Source organism: Panthera leo, chromosome B3, assembly GCF_018350215.1.
Source record: "Panthera leo isolate Ple1 chromosome B3, P.leo_Ple1_pat1.1, whole genome shotgun sequence".
In the NCBI taxonomy this organism is placed as follows: domain Eukaryota; kingdom Metazoa; phylum Chordata; class Mammalia; order Carnivora; family Felidae; genus Panthera; species Panthera leo.
Genome location: NC_056684.1, coordinates 119,188,284 through 119,203,056, shown reverse-complemented (window position 1 = coordinate 119,203,056; position 14,773 = coordinate 119,188,284). Strand labels below are relative to the sequence as shown.

At 40.9% G+C, this 14,773-nt stretch overlaps 1 protein-coding gene across 3 annotated transcripts in view; it reads right to left on the bottom strand.

The window, feature by feature from the left end:
* Positions 1-13,917, bottom strand: part of YLPM1 (YLP motif containing 1) — a 75,540-nt gene extending 61,623 nt beyond the window's left edge. For all 3 annotated transcript variants that reach the window (XM_042943805.1, XM_042943807.1, XM_042943806.1), the window contains exons 1-4: positions 12,874-13,917; positions 3,597-3,833; positions 2,496-2,675; positions 735-1,729 (exon numbers count right to left, since the gene is read on the bottom strand). In XM_042943805.1, the coding sequence (XP_042799739.1) occupies positions 735-1,729; positions 2,496-2,675; positions 3,597-3,833; positions 12,874-13,749 (2,288 nt within the window). In that variant the 5' untranslated portion in view covers positions 13,750-13,917. The remainder of the gene's footprint in view (positions 1-734; positions 1,730-2,495; positions 2,676-3,596; positions 3,834-12,873) is intronic.
* Positions 13,918-14,773: the final 856 nt, after the last annotated feature.

Genomic DNA, 14,773 nt, shown 5'->3' with positions numbered 1-14,773 from the left:
CTATAAACTTGAAAAAATGAATTTAACACTTTTTAAAAAGCAAAGAAGAAACTCAGAAACTACTGGTTAATTTTTCTGTGTGCTTTTCTAAATAAAAATGTGGTTCAGACAAAAGGAAAATATCTCCCAGATTAAGTGAAATATACAGGAAATAAGCTCCATGGGGGCAGGGATTTGTCTGTTCTATTATATTCACTGCCATAAGCACAGAGCAGGAATAAATATCTGCTGAGCAAATGGATAAAAGTCCTATTTACCCTTACACTAAATTTTGTTGCTTTATTTCACTAGAATATTGGCTTATTCATTTTTATCTCCAACAGCTAGCATATTATCTAACAAAGAGAAGTTACCAATTCAGTTATTTGTCAAATTAAAAAAAAAAAAGATAAATAAATTTAATAAATATTACTTTTATAGCTAAAAGGTCAATAAAAAATTGATAAGCATTACTCTGAAACATGACGTTCACCCTGAATTATAATCTTTACATGTAGAATAAAAGCAGTGACATCAAAGAAATGGGGCATGTTACTATTTCTAGATTTTATTATGTCACATCGAGTAAGTGAACAACACTAACATTATTAATTGTAAACCAGGAATATATATAAAAGTACAAAGAGAATATAAAAATCATATAAAAAAAGCTTTTTATACCAAGGCCTACCCAGCCTAAATCAACAAAAAAGCCAAGCCAAACCAACCAATCATCCAAACAAAGGCAGACCTACCTTGGGCCTCTTGGGCCTTCCAAGTAACTGCTTCTAGGAGGATCTGGAAGCAGTCCACCTGACCTCACTGGCATGTCCTTGACTGCAGTGATTGGCTGAGATGGAGCAGCTGAAGACTCCCCAAGTCCTTGCTCAGATGAGAACGAACTATATGGCAGAGTAGACTTGCTCAGAGGGGCTTTAGAATTCACTTGTTCTGATGGGCTAATAGCTGATTGCAGTGGAGGATGGTAGGTTGAGGGTGGGGCTGAACCAAAAGACACAGGAGTGGGAAGCAGTGCTGGTCTAGGTTTCTCTGGAACCTGTGAACTCTGAGAACTGGAGGCGGGTGGAACTGGGGCCGTTGCTAACTGAGGAGGTATCCCTTGTGGAACCCCAGGGGGAGGTAATCCTGGAGGAGGTGTGGCTAAAGACAATGGTGGGAGGGGCAGGACAGGTGGAGGTGCCGCTGAGGAGAGAGATGGTGGGGGAAGAACCGGTGGGGGCCCTGCAGAAGAGAGGGAAGGTGGGGGAAGAACCGGTGGGGGCCCTGCAGAAGAGAGGGATGGAGGCATCACAGGTGGGGGCACGGAGGTTGGTAGAGAAGGTGGCATCACAGGTGGGGGCATGCCAGGCGGTGGCACTGAAGCAGGCAGGGCAGGGGGCATCACTGGTGGTGGCAATGATGGAGGCAATACCGGAGGGGGCATTGTTGGTAGAGGTGGAGGCATCTGAGAATATGGAACAAAAGGAGGTGGCATTGACATGTTCCCCATATACTGGTTCTTCATGTTCTGAAATGAATTGACTTTCTCCTGGAGATAGGTCTGAGTCGCTTTCATATGTCCCTGCCATGTTTTCCACTGCTTCTCATACTCCTGAAGCTGATCTTTATGAGGATAAGAATGGAGCTGCTCCTCCCACAGCTGAAACTCCCGCTCCCACTCTTGGTAGAGATGTTGAAACTGTTGCTGCTGCATCTCATAATGCCGCAGCTGCACGTCTACAGACATGGTCTACGAATAAAGGGGTAACAATTATTCAAGACATTCATAGAGGAGAATTCATCAAAAGTTAAAATACTAATGAATCCAGGGCATTTGAAGTCTTAGGAAATTAAAACCCTAGAGACTTTGGGACACTAAGGATAAGCTTGTTACATCTCTTCAGTGACGATCTTTCTTCCTTTGACTCGTTTCTGTTAAGTTATCACCGAGATGGAGAAACCAACTAAACACCAAAGCAAATACCTATCTCAGCAATAATTACTTTTCAGGTTTTTAATATTACCGTGGGTCATTTTAAGAACTTGAGAAATGATCCATTATTATAGACACACAGACACAAGTTTGTATCTTCAAGATACAAGAAAAACAAGTATCTTTTATGGTGTATTTCCTTAGGTTTTTATGGTGGTTGCTTTGATCTTTCTGATGGATTTTGGCTTGTCTGTCACTGTGGTGATTTGTAGGCAACCTGAAGCTACCTGGTAAGAATCTCTGGCTCTTAAGATCCTCAGCAACAGTGCTCTAACAGCCACCTGGGCTGACATGACCAGAAGACTCCACTATACCTGCCTCACCCCAAGAGCATTTCCATAAAACCATACTTCCCAAATCCCTGGTGATGTGACAGATAGCTAACTACCTGGGCCCTCCTTGGAAACATCTATTTGTCAGTATTTAACATCCTTCCTTCTTCATACTTAAATCTCTCTCAGGAATAACAACTCCTTTAAATGACTTGGGGCAACTTCCCACGTGCAGCAGAGGAAGCACTTGCCTGCATGTGCGGCGGCTGCTGTATAATCTGCTGGTACTGTTGCAGGATCTGCTGTAACTGAGTGTGCTTCTGCATTATTCCCTGATACTGGAAGCCGACTCGATGTTGTTGGTGCTGCTGCCAGTGTGCTGCCGCAGCCTGCAACTGTTTCAACCGGGCATCTTCTTCCGGGTCTTCAGACTACAGTTGAGAGAGAATATATTCTTATGTAAGTAACAAAGCAGCAACCAAACTAACAAGAAACCTGAATATTTTACAAAGTAGTATACTATAAAGTCCAGAACCCCTACAACCCTGGCTGACTGAGAAAAGCTATTTTATGTTTAGATAAAAGACCTGGCTCTATTTAGACTACGGGTTACAAATACTAATACAAAGGAGTTTATAAATTCCACAGTCTTCATTGGAATAATAACCCATCCCGCTGTCCCTAAGTAGGGCGATCATTTCCCCCCAAAAGCCAATTTACAGCTATGTCCTTTGCCCTCTAAGAGAAACCTTTTTCACGTTAGCCACTTTTCACCAATAGACGACAATGTACTCATTATGGCTCAATAAAGTTTCCACATGGCCTCTGGGAGAAAAGGTACCTTTGGATCAAAGTGAGAACTTTCCATGTGTCAGTTAATATGTTAAGTGACAAGGATTATCACATTTCATGCTTCAACAGCTCTGTAAGACAGCTACCACCCATTTTGCAGATGAGGAAATTACAGCACAGAACAGTTAACTAACTTGTGCAGGGTCACCACCAGCAAGTGGCAGTGCCTCGACTACAGCCTGGGCAGTCTGACAACAGAAGCTGAAGCTCTTAAATACTGCCCTGTGCTGCCAGTATGAAAACACTCTGGTAGCCCGTTAGTCCTTAGAGACTCTCAGTTCAGAAGAGTGTCTAATTCTTTATTCACTGAAACCATGAAAAAAATGCCTTTTCTAAACTTGATCAGGCATTCATCTGATTATTCTGTAACAGAATTCTACATGTACTTAAAAAAAAAATACATAAAAACATATATCCGTTTTGACAAAGGTATATATAAATGAATCAGGAAAAAAAGCTGAATAATTTAGTAAACACCAAGTAATTAATTTTATGGTTACCTGGGGTTCCTCAGGTGGAAGAGGAGGTGGTACCTCCTCATTAGGAGGTGGTAACGGGGGCTCCTCAGATGAAGGGGGTTCTGGTACTTGACTGGTGGCGGGTACTGTAACTTCTTCTTTTACTGGCTCGGGGGCATCCTTTGCTAGGACAGGACCTTTTTTGTGTCCTGGCAAATGTACTTTTGTCCTCTGCTGCAAACTAAGCAGGTGCTGTCGATACCAATACTGCTGCTGTTCCTACAACAGAAGCCATTTTTAAGAATTGTAATTAACAATCCTACATATCTGAAACTCAGTGTTGACAGAGACCTGCGTTGGTATCTGTGTTCACAAGTCTATATGTAAGAAAAGGCAAAGCTGGACTGAGAAAGGCACATAAGTACACGAGATCTTTCCATTCCTCCTCTAAATTTACACATTTAAGTTAAGCAAATATATTAATTCAACATACTTCTCTACTCTCTTAACACATACGCTTTTGGAAGTGAGAGCAGTCTTTTTGATAAATGCTTTCAATATTCACAGCTGCTTGTTTTTAATCTGCCATTACTTGGTGTGGATTTATCAAGGAGTCTTGTAGTTAATGAATATAACCAAGTAGTTCTGTCTCTTCTCTGCCTTCTCTCTCTCCAGTGCTCTTCTCTCTTTTAAACACCTGTTATATCCCAGTTATATACACATAAATGAGAATTTACTGTGTTTTAGAATGCTATTTATTTTAAAAGTCTCAGCTTTGTCTTCCAAATTATACTTCCAATAATTCAATTTTCTGGAAGCTTGTTTTATGCTTCCACTTTAAAAAAGTTACAACAAAAACAAGTTTAATGCAGAAATAATTAGAAAATACAACTGATCCTCATTATTCATGGCTTCCATATTTGCAAATTTGCCCATTTGCTAAAATTTATTTCTAACTCCAAAATCAATACTCAGGAATCTTTGGCTGTCATTTGTGGACATGCGTGGCAGAACAGTGAAAAATCTGAGTTGCCTGCCTTGCACATTTCCTGCTGTGACAGAACAAGGCCATGCTCTGCCTTTTTGTTTGGCTCTCATACTGTAAATAAGTGTCCTTTTCATGGTCTATTGAGGACCACATTTTTCAGATTTCTGTGCTTTTTGTTGGTGATTTTGCTGTTTAAAGTGGCCCCAAGTATAGTGTGGTGTGCTGTCTAGTGTTCCTAAGTGCAAGAAAGCTGTGACTGATGTGTTTAATACAGAAAATCTGTTGTAGATACTAACTTCATTCACACCCATGTGTTATAGTGCTATTGGCTGTGAGTTCAATGTTAATCAACAATAGACATTAAATAAGGTGTCATTAAACAGGAACACATATAAAACAAGGTTATGTATTAACTGGTTGGTGAACATGAGACCAAAAGCTCATAGGAACCTAACCCTGTATTTCCCCTGGGAGCAGTGGTTTAGTATTCATTAATTCAATGTTCCTGGTCACTTTTTTGCCAGTGTTCCTGGCAACACAAATAAGGAGAATCAACTGTACAAATAAGCAGTAACTGATGAATTAAAATCAATAAAAAATCTCACCACGCAGACATAACTACAGGATCTTCATTTTCCCAGTATTCATTATATAACTCCCTATGGTTACAAGGTTGCATAAGGAAAAAAGTTGTCATAACACTAAAATATTCACTAATGTAATACCCTTTATACTTCCATAATTAACAACAGCATGTATTTCTACTATAATTATAAAGGTGCAGGATTTTACAAAAGTGATGTTGGAGAACTTTGGAACTCATTACGGATAGTTGAGGATCTAGCCTAAGTCCTGTCAATTACAACCAAAACATTTTTTAGAATAAGAACTGCAAAAGAGAAGGACATGAATATTAAAGGTTGAAAACAGCTCCTGGGAAAATTGATAAACCCCTACATTATTTTCAACATATCCAAAACCAAAATACAAGATAATATATAATACTGCCATACGACTTTGTCACAAAAATTATAGTACAGAAACCAAATCAACACCAGTCTTTGTTCATTCTAAGACTCAGCTATTCCTAGGGTGCCTGGGTGGCTCAGTCATTTGGGTGTCTGACTCTTGATTTCAGTTCGTGAGATTGAGCCCTGCATCAGGCTCTGCACTGAGAGTGGAGCCTGCTTGGGATTCTCTCTCTCCCTTTCTCTGCCCCTCCCCTGCTCACACTTTCTCTCTCCCTCTCTCTCAAAATAAATAAACAATTAAAAAAAAAAAAAGACTCAGCTATTTCTTATGATTTTGGGCTTTGATTTTTAAGATTGTGTTCCAAGTCAAATTTTTTACTTTTTACCATAAACTTTTGGTTCCTGTGTTAAATGGATTCATTTTCCTTAGATTCAGGGGAATTCATCATCTTTGGATAACCAGGATTTCCTACATTGTTAATATTTTATTGTACATCCTCTTTAATTTCCCACATGCAAACAAGATGCATAAAATATATACATAATATATACTCTTTTCTCACTAAACATAATGTTATCTGTTTTTTCACTCACAGAATAGAATTTTCTTGGGAGAGAGTTGTCTCATGTTTTTCTTATATCCTATCTGGTGCTTACACATACTGCTGGAGCACAAGAGAATGTCAATAAATGGTTATTGATCAAATGAAGACTTCCCTTCTAGGCCACTCCTTTCTATGACCTGAACCTTGCTTCAAACCATTGGGAAGAATAAATTCCATCTCACTAACTACATCTTGCAGTCTGGGTCATGATTGGGCCTTTCTGTTTTTAATTACCATGCACATAATCATCAGCTCCAGGGATATAATTACTCTTCCTATTAAACATAAAAACAAAACAAAAAAACAGGACACTGACCATGCAGGTGACAATAATGTACCATTAAAACATTTTCAACTTTCTTCCACTATTCGATGAAAACAGCAACAGTCTTATCTTTCAGCTTAAAAATATTAATAAACTCAGTCTCTTTCAAGCAGAAGTTAAAAGTTTCCTTTAGTTTTTAGTTGCTTTGAAAGCATCGCTAAAAGATACAAAGACGCAAACCACCTTACATAAACTAGAAGCCAACAGCTACAGACTGTACAAGATCTAGATTCCAAATCAATTTATACCCATCTTATTATCAATGTTTCCTAGACCTAGTCTAGGGTGAAGAACCTTGTTGGAGGGGCACCTTGGTGGTTCAGTCACTTAAGCATCTGACTCTTGATTTTGGCTCTGGTTATGATCTCAGTTTGCAAGATCAAGCCCCACTCTGGGCTCTGTGCTGTCAGTATGGAGCCTGCTTGGGATTCTCTCTCTCTCTCTCTCTCTCTCTCTCTCACTGCCCCTACCCCACTCACGGTCTCTCTCAATATAAATAAACCTAAAAAAAAAAAAAAAAAAAAAAAAGAACCTTGTTGGACCTTGCGTAGTTGTTGATGTACTGATAGCATGCATTGTAGGTCAATTTCAATTTCTACTTCATATGAACACAATAAGCAGAAGCCAGATCTAATTCAATCTTAGGACTAGGCTTTGGCACATTTTTAAAGCTCTACAAATGAGCATCATTCAGACATGTCCTCAGTGACTCCAAAAGAAGGGTGTTTTTAGCTCTATTGTAGAAAGGAATGAAACCTGTCTGGACTTCCTAATGAAGCCAAAGCCAAACTAGTGGTCAGTTCTTCTGGTTGTTCCATCATATCAGACAACTCCATCTCACATGGGATGTTAGTTCATAGGTAGAGGAAAATCATTGCACATGTCACATTCAAGAAGAGACTGAACGAAGACAATTAAAAAGGATGTAAGAACTATTTGTCACAAATATCATTACCAAAAAAGATGCTAATTTATTCAACACTTACTGACCACTTGCTGGTACAGTAATGAACTATGTGCTAAATGATTTTCCAAGCAGGGAAGTATAAAGCAAGAGAGTGTGTGAGGTGGGGAGGGGAAGGAGAGACACAGAGAGGGAGAGAGAAAGGGGGAGAGAAAGAGAGAGAGAGAGATGTTTTAGAGATTAATTTTAGAAGGTTGCCTTTCCTATCCAGGTTATTATAAATGCCTGTAACACTAAAAGTCCTATGTCTTACATCCTAAAGCAAGGGGTGGGGAGAAATCTGGTAAAATAATGAATTGGTTTTCCGTCTTTTAGATTTATTTAAAGTGTTTATTTTCAGTATTCTTGAAGTGCACATTCTACTCCAGGAATCTTAGTCCCATCTAAAAAAATTAAAAATTAAAAAATAATGCTCCTTTACTTCACCTCTTCCTCGAGCTCCTGCCCTCATTCTCTCTCTCTCTCTCCTTCAGTCAAACTTCTTGAAAGAGTTGTCTATACTCACCATCCCCATTTCCTCACCTTCCATCACTCCTCAAATCAATGCAATATGGCTTCAGTCACTATGAAACTGCTCCTGCCAAGGTCAACAATAATCTACATGTCAGTAAATGCAAAAGATAACTCACAGTCTTTATCTTGCTTGACCTCTCAGTGGTAGTGACACAGCTGACCACTCCTTCCTCCTAGAAACAGTCTTCTTTGCACTTCCGTGGGACTGCACTGTCCTGACTTTCCATCTATCCACTTGGTCTTTCTTCTGTTGGTTCCCCTAGATACTGAGACTCTGCGGGGCTAGGCTCAATATCCTTTAAACTCTATCCTTACTCTACACACACTCCTTAGGAGACCTCAGGAGGAACTAACATCCCATGTGAGATGGAGTTGTCTGATACGATGGAACAACCAGAAGAACTGACCACTAGTTTGGCTCTGGCTTCATTAGGAAGGCCAGAAAGGTTTTATTCCTTTCTACAATAGAGCTAAAAACACCCTTCTTTTGGAGTCACTGAGGACATGTCTGAATGATGCTATTTCTGTGCCCCAAATACCATTTTTATGCTGATGACTCACAAGTCTATCATGTCTCCAAGGTCTCGATTCTAGACTCTAGACCTGTATCTAACTTCCAATTGGACATCTCCATTTGGAATCATGTGTCTCAAGGACCTCAAACTTAGTAGGTTTAAAACCAAACTCATGCTCTCCCCTCCTCCCCAGACCTGCTCTTCCCCCTCTTCTAGGTTTTCCTATTTTATTAGTAAATGGGACTACCATGTACCTAGCAGTCTATTCCAGAAACTCAGGAATCATCCTTGCCACCTCCCTTTCCACTACTACTCAATCTCCAATTAGATTATAGTATACAAATACTTCTCCAGTCTTACCACTTGTCTCTATCTCCACTATTTACCATCCAAGTCCAAGCCACTATTATCTCTTGCCTGGATTATTCTAAGTGCTCTCTCTAAATCACCCTTGATCTTTTCAATTCCACTCTCCACACTGTAAGCACAGTGAGTTTTCAAAAATGCCAATCTGTCACATTTGACTGTATAAAATCCTTCAGTGTCATCCTACTTCCCAAAAGTCCTCATAGGCCCACCCTGATCTGGTTTGTGTCTACCGTTCACACCCTGAGCTTTCAGTAAGCCTTACTTTAAATGCTATCTGGTTAATTCCCACTCATTCTTCAGGTTTCACTTAAATAACACTTAAAAAGGGAAACTTCTTCAACTCGGTTATAGCTCTTAGCTATATCCAATCATTTACAAAAATATTTGTTCTTCACCTACTATGTGCTAGACCCTGAGCAGGGCACTGTAAATACAATGGTGAGCTTAAAACAAAAAAGCAAAAAAACCTCACCTTCTGCCACTCCTCATCAAACAGTCTAGTGATATTTTAGGCATATTTTACAATTCCACAGCACCTTGTACTGCTCATAATTACCTATTAAATGGCTTGTTCTTCTCATTGGAACAAGTCAATGAGGGCAGGTGCTATGTAAATTTTCTTCACCATTTCATCTCTGGTACTAAACTAAGGAAGGTACTTGGTACATAGTTGCTACTCAATAAATAGCTGAATTTTAAATAAATGACTAAAAATTCTAATCAAAGTCAACAGCTTTACCTAAGTAAGTTTTGAGAATAAAAGGATAAAGTCACAATTTATGAAGTAAAGGCTAGTATGCACTTTACCTAGCCAGTCCTTTAAACATACAGAAAAGTTAATGCTTCAAAAACGATACATTCCATTAAATCATCAATGCTTTACTCTGAAAATTAGAAATTAAATGGAAGCATATCAAGCACTTATCCTGTCTTTCCTATACCAACCGTATTTCTAATTAAATAGTCCTAATTTATGAAAGCTTTTCTTTACAGAATTCCATATAGAAAATGAAGAAATGACAGAAAAAAAATTACGTTATAATCTTTAATGGAGAAATAATTTACTCAGGCAGAGACTATCAATGGATGAAACATTAGAGGCAAAACTGATGGGAAGGTTTACAATGGAGGGACCAGACTGTTCCTCCCGATCAATCTTGGCACCACTAATAGTGGGACAACCAGGCATTGTGTGTCTCTTGATGGGATGCAAATGAAGCACACAGGACCACTCTGGTTATGAAGTACACTTGCGAAAAGAAAGGTGAACTTAAACCTAAGTTTTCAGAGTTTACCAGAACTGTGAAAGAGAATGGAACAACTCAAATGATTGGAAAACTATGAGACAGCAGACAAATCCAGAATGCAGGACATTCTACAGGACCACTGAGATAGATTTCTCAAATTCAATGGCATGGGATAGAAAAAGAGAATAGAAGAGAGTGGTCTAGATCAGGAGTTCTCAACTGAGGGTGATGTTAACCCCCAAGGGATATTTAGTAATGTCTGGAAACATTTCTGTTTCCCACTGGGGGCTGCTACCAACATCTAGTAGTTAGAGGCCAGAGATGCTGCTTACACATCCTACAACACACAGACTGCCCTCCACAACAAAGAATTATCCTGCTTCACGGTGTCTATATTGGATCCTGATTTGAACAAACCAATAAAACATGACTGAGTCCACTGGGGAATTTTAACATGGATGATATCAGAGAATTATTTTAAATTCCATTAGTATGATGAGATAATAGGGGAAATCTAAATGGGTCAGGTATCAGATGATACAAAGAAACTGTTGCTGCTTTTAGTAGGTGTTATGATGTATTTACCTAAGAAAAGGTCCATTTTTTCATGAAAGATGACTAAGAATGTAGGGATGAAACAACATGAGATCTAAGATTTGTCTTAAAATATTTCAGCAGCAATAATAATAAAAAAGTATAGATGAAGTAAACATGATAAAATCTTGACAGTTGGTGAATCTGAACGATGGGTATATAGGGGGAACCATGCCATTGTCTCTACTTTTGTGTATGTTTATAATCTTTCACCATAAAAATTTCCAATGACATATTCCAAAAGTAAAGTATGAAGCAAAGAATAATACATGTGCAGAAGGGTTCATTTAAGAGATTGGCACTGGCATGAAGAAAACCTTTATAATCTAATAAATCAAAGTATCCTAAGTCTAGAACATGACAACTTTGTAGCACTGTCCTAGGTGCTACAGAAGATTAAAAGATGAGTGAGATAGTCCCTGTCTGCAAGGGACTTACAATCTGAAAAACAGAACCAAACCAGGTGGGTGAGCTCAGGGATGGCTTCAAAGAGACCTGACATTTGAGATGTACCTTTAAAGCAATACAACTATATAAGCAGGGAGAGAGGGTTGAGGAAGTTGGGATGAATTCTAGACAGAGGGAAGGAAGCCTAAACAAGCTTACAAGGTCCTTCTTGGTCTGACCCCCACACTTCTCAAGTCATCTTCCACTTTTTTTCCCCGGATCTCCACAAAAAACTGGAGGCAATGAATACTGAAAGCATTGAAAGAACTTCAATACAAACAAGGGTACAAAGGCAGAAAAGCAAAACCAGGAAACCAGTGTTCATGGTATTTGTATTAAGGACTGGTCTGATTCCTCCTCCTTTCCCTCCAAAAACAATTCTTTTGTCTAGTAAACAGGAGGATATAGACGTCGTACTTTGGCTTGGGCTACCTCTGAGAGTGTTTGACAACAAAAGCACTGGTAATTTCAGAATGGGTTGGGAACGGGGGACAGAAATGTTGTCTCTATTATAGAGGAATCTGAGGGAAATAACCTGGTGGGATGGTACTAATTTGGTATAAGCCAACAGAATCCCTTCTTCTATTTTACTCCAGCATTACAAGTGTTTTCTCCTGATGATGTGCCAAGCACAACATCTTGCTTACTTAAAACAACTTACTTATGTTCTTAATTTCTAATGCCAAACCACCACAAAATTAGAGTACCATATCCCTATTTTTTGGAAATCTTTTACATGTAAATCTCAGCTTGTAGATTAAAAGACTCCTTTTTCATTAGGGAATCTAAGGTGGATGAGTAATTGCTAAAAGTGTCTATTTCAAGAAATCATAACAAGCTATCTACTCTTATCTATAACAAGTTATCATAACAAGTTATCTACTCTTATCTACAAGTTATCTATCTATATTTACTTTAGTTCTGTCTTTTTTCTTAAGGGAGGAACTCATTTATTACTGCTATCCTAGATATCTTTGCTCTGTAGGAAGAATCACTTAAAGAAGTTTAGAGGAACAGCTCTCTCATAAAGGAAGAGATATCACTAACTTTTTTCCACCTTGGCCACATTCCACAGCAGTTACTCTGGAGTGAATGGTAACAGTGCAATGCAGCAAACTGGCTATATCTTACAACTTTAAGTGATGTGAGAAAAGGATGTATGGGTCCATTCCTTAAATAACCAAGATACTCCCAAAAGGGTAAAAGGTGAAGAGACTTCCTATGGATTGCATATGTATCTATAAGCATAATTAGGATGCTTCTGTTAGAACATGACTTCATTCTTCATTTGCTAACACCTTGTAATTCACGTAGCTGAGAGCTATCGGTGGCCCCCTAAATAACTTTTTAAAGAAGCTAACTGGTCATAAGGTTCATATGCACTTCAGGTATCAGCCCTTTGGGAAGCTTCTTTTTTATGCTGCCTCTCAAATGGAAATTTGAGTTTAAAATACAATTTTAAAACAAAGCGCTTTACGAGAGCAACAGAATCTAGGAGGTCAGTCAGAGGAAACCAAAGAATACATCTGAGAAGTAACTCTTAACACACCTCACTACTCCATGGTGTTTAGGAACATCTTCAAGAACTGTTCTTTTAATAATCCACATTTAGCTACTTGAAAAGCTGGGATGTCAAGACTTCTGACTCTCAAGGAATCCTTTGGAGTGTAAATTAGCTACTCATTGTGCTGGAATTAGCCTAAGCACTGGTTAAAGCACTGAGGCCTGCTCACTTAGGGCCCTCTAGGTGAAAGATGCAGTTCAGGCAGATGCTTTCTTACCTGTGGAGTCATTGTTGAGGGATCTGGCTCAGGGGCAGCTTGCTGCTGTTCAGCACTCTTGTTCTTGGCCCCACTCTCCAAAGGCTCTTGCTGGACAGTTGTCTTATTCCCAGAAGGGGCGGACGGTGGTGGTGGAGCTAATAGCTGGGATTTAGCATGGCCCTGGGAGGGGCGGGAAGGAGATGCCTGAGAAGGGGGCAAATAGGACTGGGAATGGCTCAAATAGGATTGCGAGGAGGAGGAAGAGGAAGAATAAGAGGGGGTGGGCGCCAGGTAGGATTGGGAAGGTGGGGACTGAGAAGGGGACGGCTGAGCGGGAGGCAGGTAGGGCTGAGACGAGGCCGGGGGATAGTACGAGGGTGGTGGCTGAGGTGGGGGCATGTAAGATTGAGACGGGGGCATATATGACCCCGGCGGTACAGGGGGAGATTCAGGGGGGGAATCCAGCTCCATGGGAACCAAACCAGGAGACCCGTCTCGTTGGTGGTGGAGCATCTGGTGTTTGTACTGCTGCTGCTTCTGATAGCTGAGGGCCGGCCCAGGTGGCGGGGGCATCGGTGGCGGCGGTGGCTGCCAGTCCCCGTAGCCGCCCCCCGGCATCACCGGCGGGGGCGGCAGGGGGGGCGGAGGAAGGTGATGGGGCTGGAGCACGCACTGCATTTGCTTCTGGTGCATCTGCTGCAGCTGCTGGAGCTGCGCCAGGTGCTGTTCGCGGAAGCTCATGAAGCCCGAGGAGGAGGGGGCCGCGGGAGTCGTCGAGCTCGAATACCCGGGCCCCGGCGAGGCCTCAGGAAGCGCCACCGGCGGTGGCGGCGGCGGGACCGGCGGCGGCGGATAGTGGCTGCTCCCGCCATACCGGCCCCAATTCGGGTACATATCGGAGAAGGCGGCGCAGGGCTCGTCCCGGCGCCGTTACTCGTCGCAACCGACCTCCAGGAGCTGCGGCGGCGACGGCGACAGCCGGAACTCGCGGCGCCTACAGGCCCCGGAGCGTGTAAACGGAGCGCGCCAGTGCGCCGGCGCTACCGAGCTGGGCCCGCGACCGGGAAGGCGGGGACGGCACTGGGGCGACTACGCCTGCGCAGTAGCCACCGAGAGGAGAACAAAGGCGAGATAGAGCGACCCTTTGCTTGGAGACTCTCGGTCGCCATCTTCCTTCGGGTTCGGATAATGTAGGCGCGAGTAGAATGTTCTCATAGAATCGAGGAACCATAGAGTCTCACAGCCGAAAGGGGTGGTAGAGATCGTATCGCTCCACGGGTTCATTTTTGAATGGAAAAAAAAAAAGGTTCCATTCACAATAGCAACAATCTCAACAACAACAAAAATGCCATGAAACAAGTAGCAATAACTCTCATAAGAAATATGTAGAATTTATATGAAGAAAACTACAGAACCATACAGGATCATATCCGACGGGGATAAGTTAGACTTGAAATAATGGAGAGGCTTACCATGATCCTGAATGAAAAGAGGAAAAATTGTAGAGCTGTCAGTTCCTCTCAAATTCAATGAATAGATTCAGTTCAGTTCTAACAAAAATTCCAATTAGGAACGAATCTGTGAAGAATAGAAACATTCTGAAGACAGAACGTAAGACTACACCAATATATGGTGTACACTTACATGAAAGGTAACATCTGCAGTTATTGTAAAAGGTGAGAAATAGAATTCCTTAGAATAACTCAACACATAAAAATTCACGTTGGGGAATCTCAGCTAAAGCAAAGATAGCAAAAACCAGATGCAAAGATTGTCTAGAGAGGGTGACCTAGAAAATAATCCAATCTGTCAGCAAAATACTCAACTTTGGCTTGAGTGAATTACTGAAAAACAAGGCTGATACACCCTGAATTCTGGAAAGAAAAGAAGAACCTAACTCTGAGAATGCTAAGTGTGC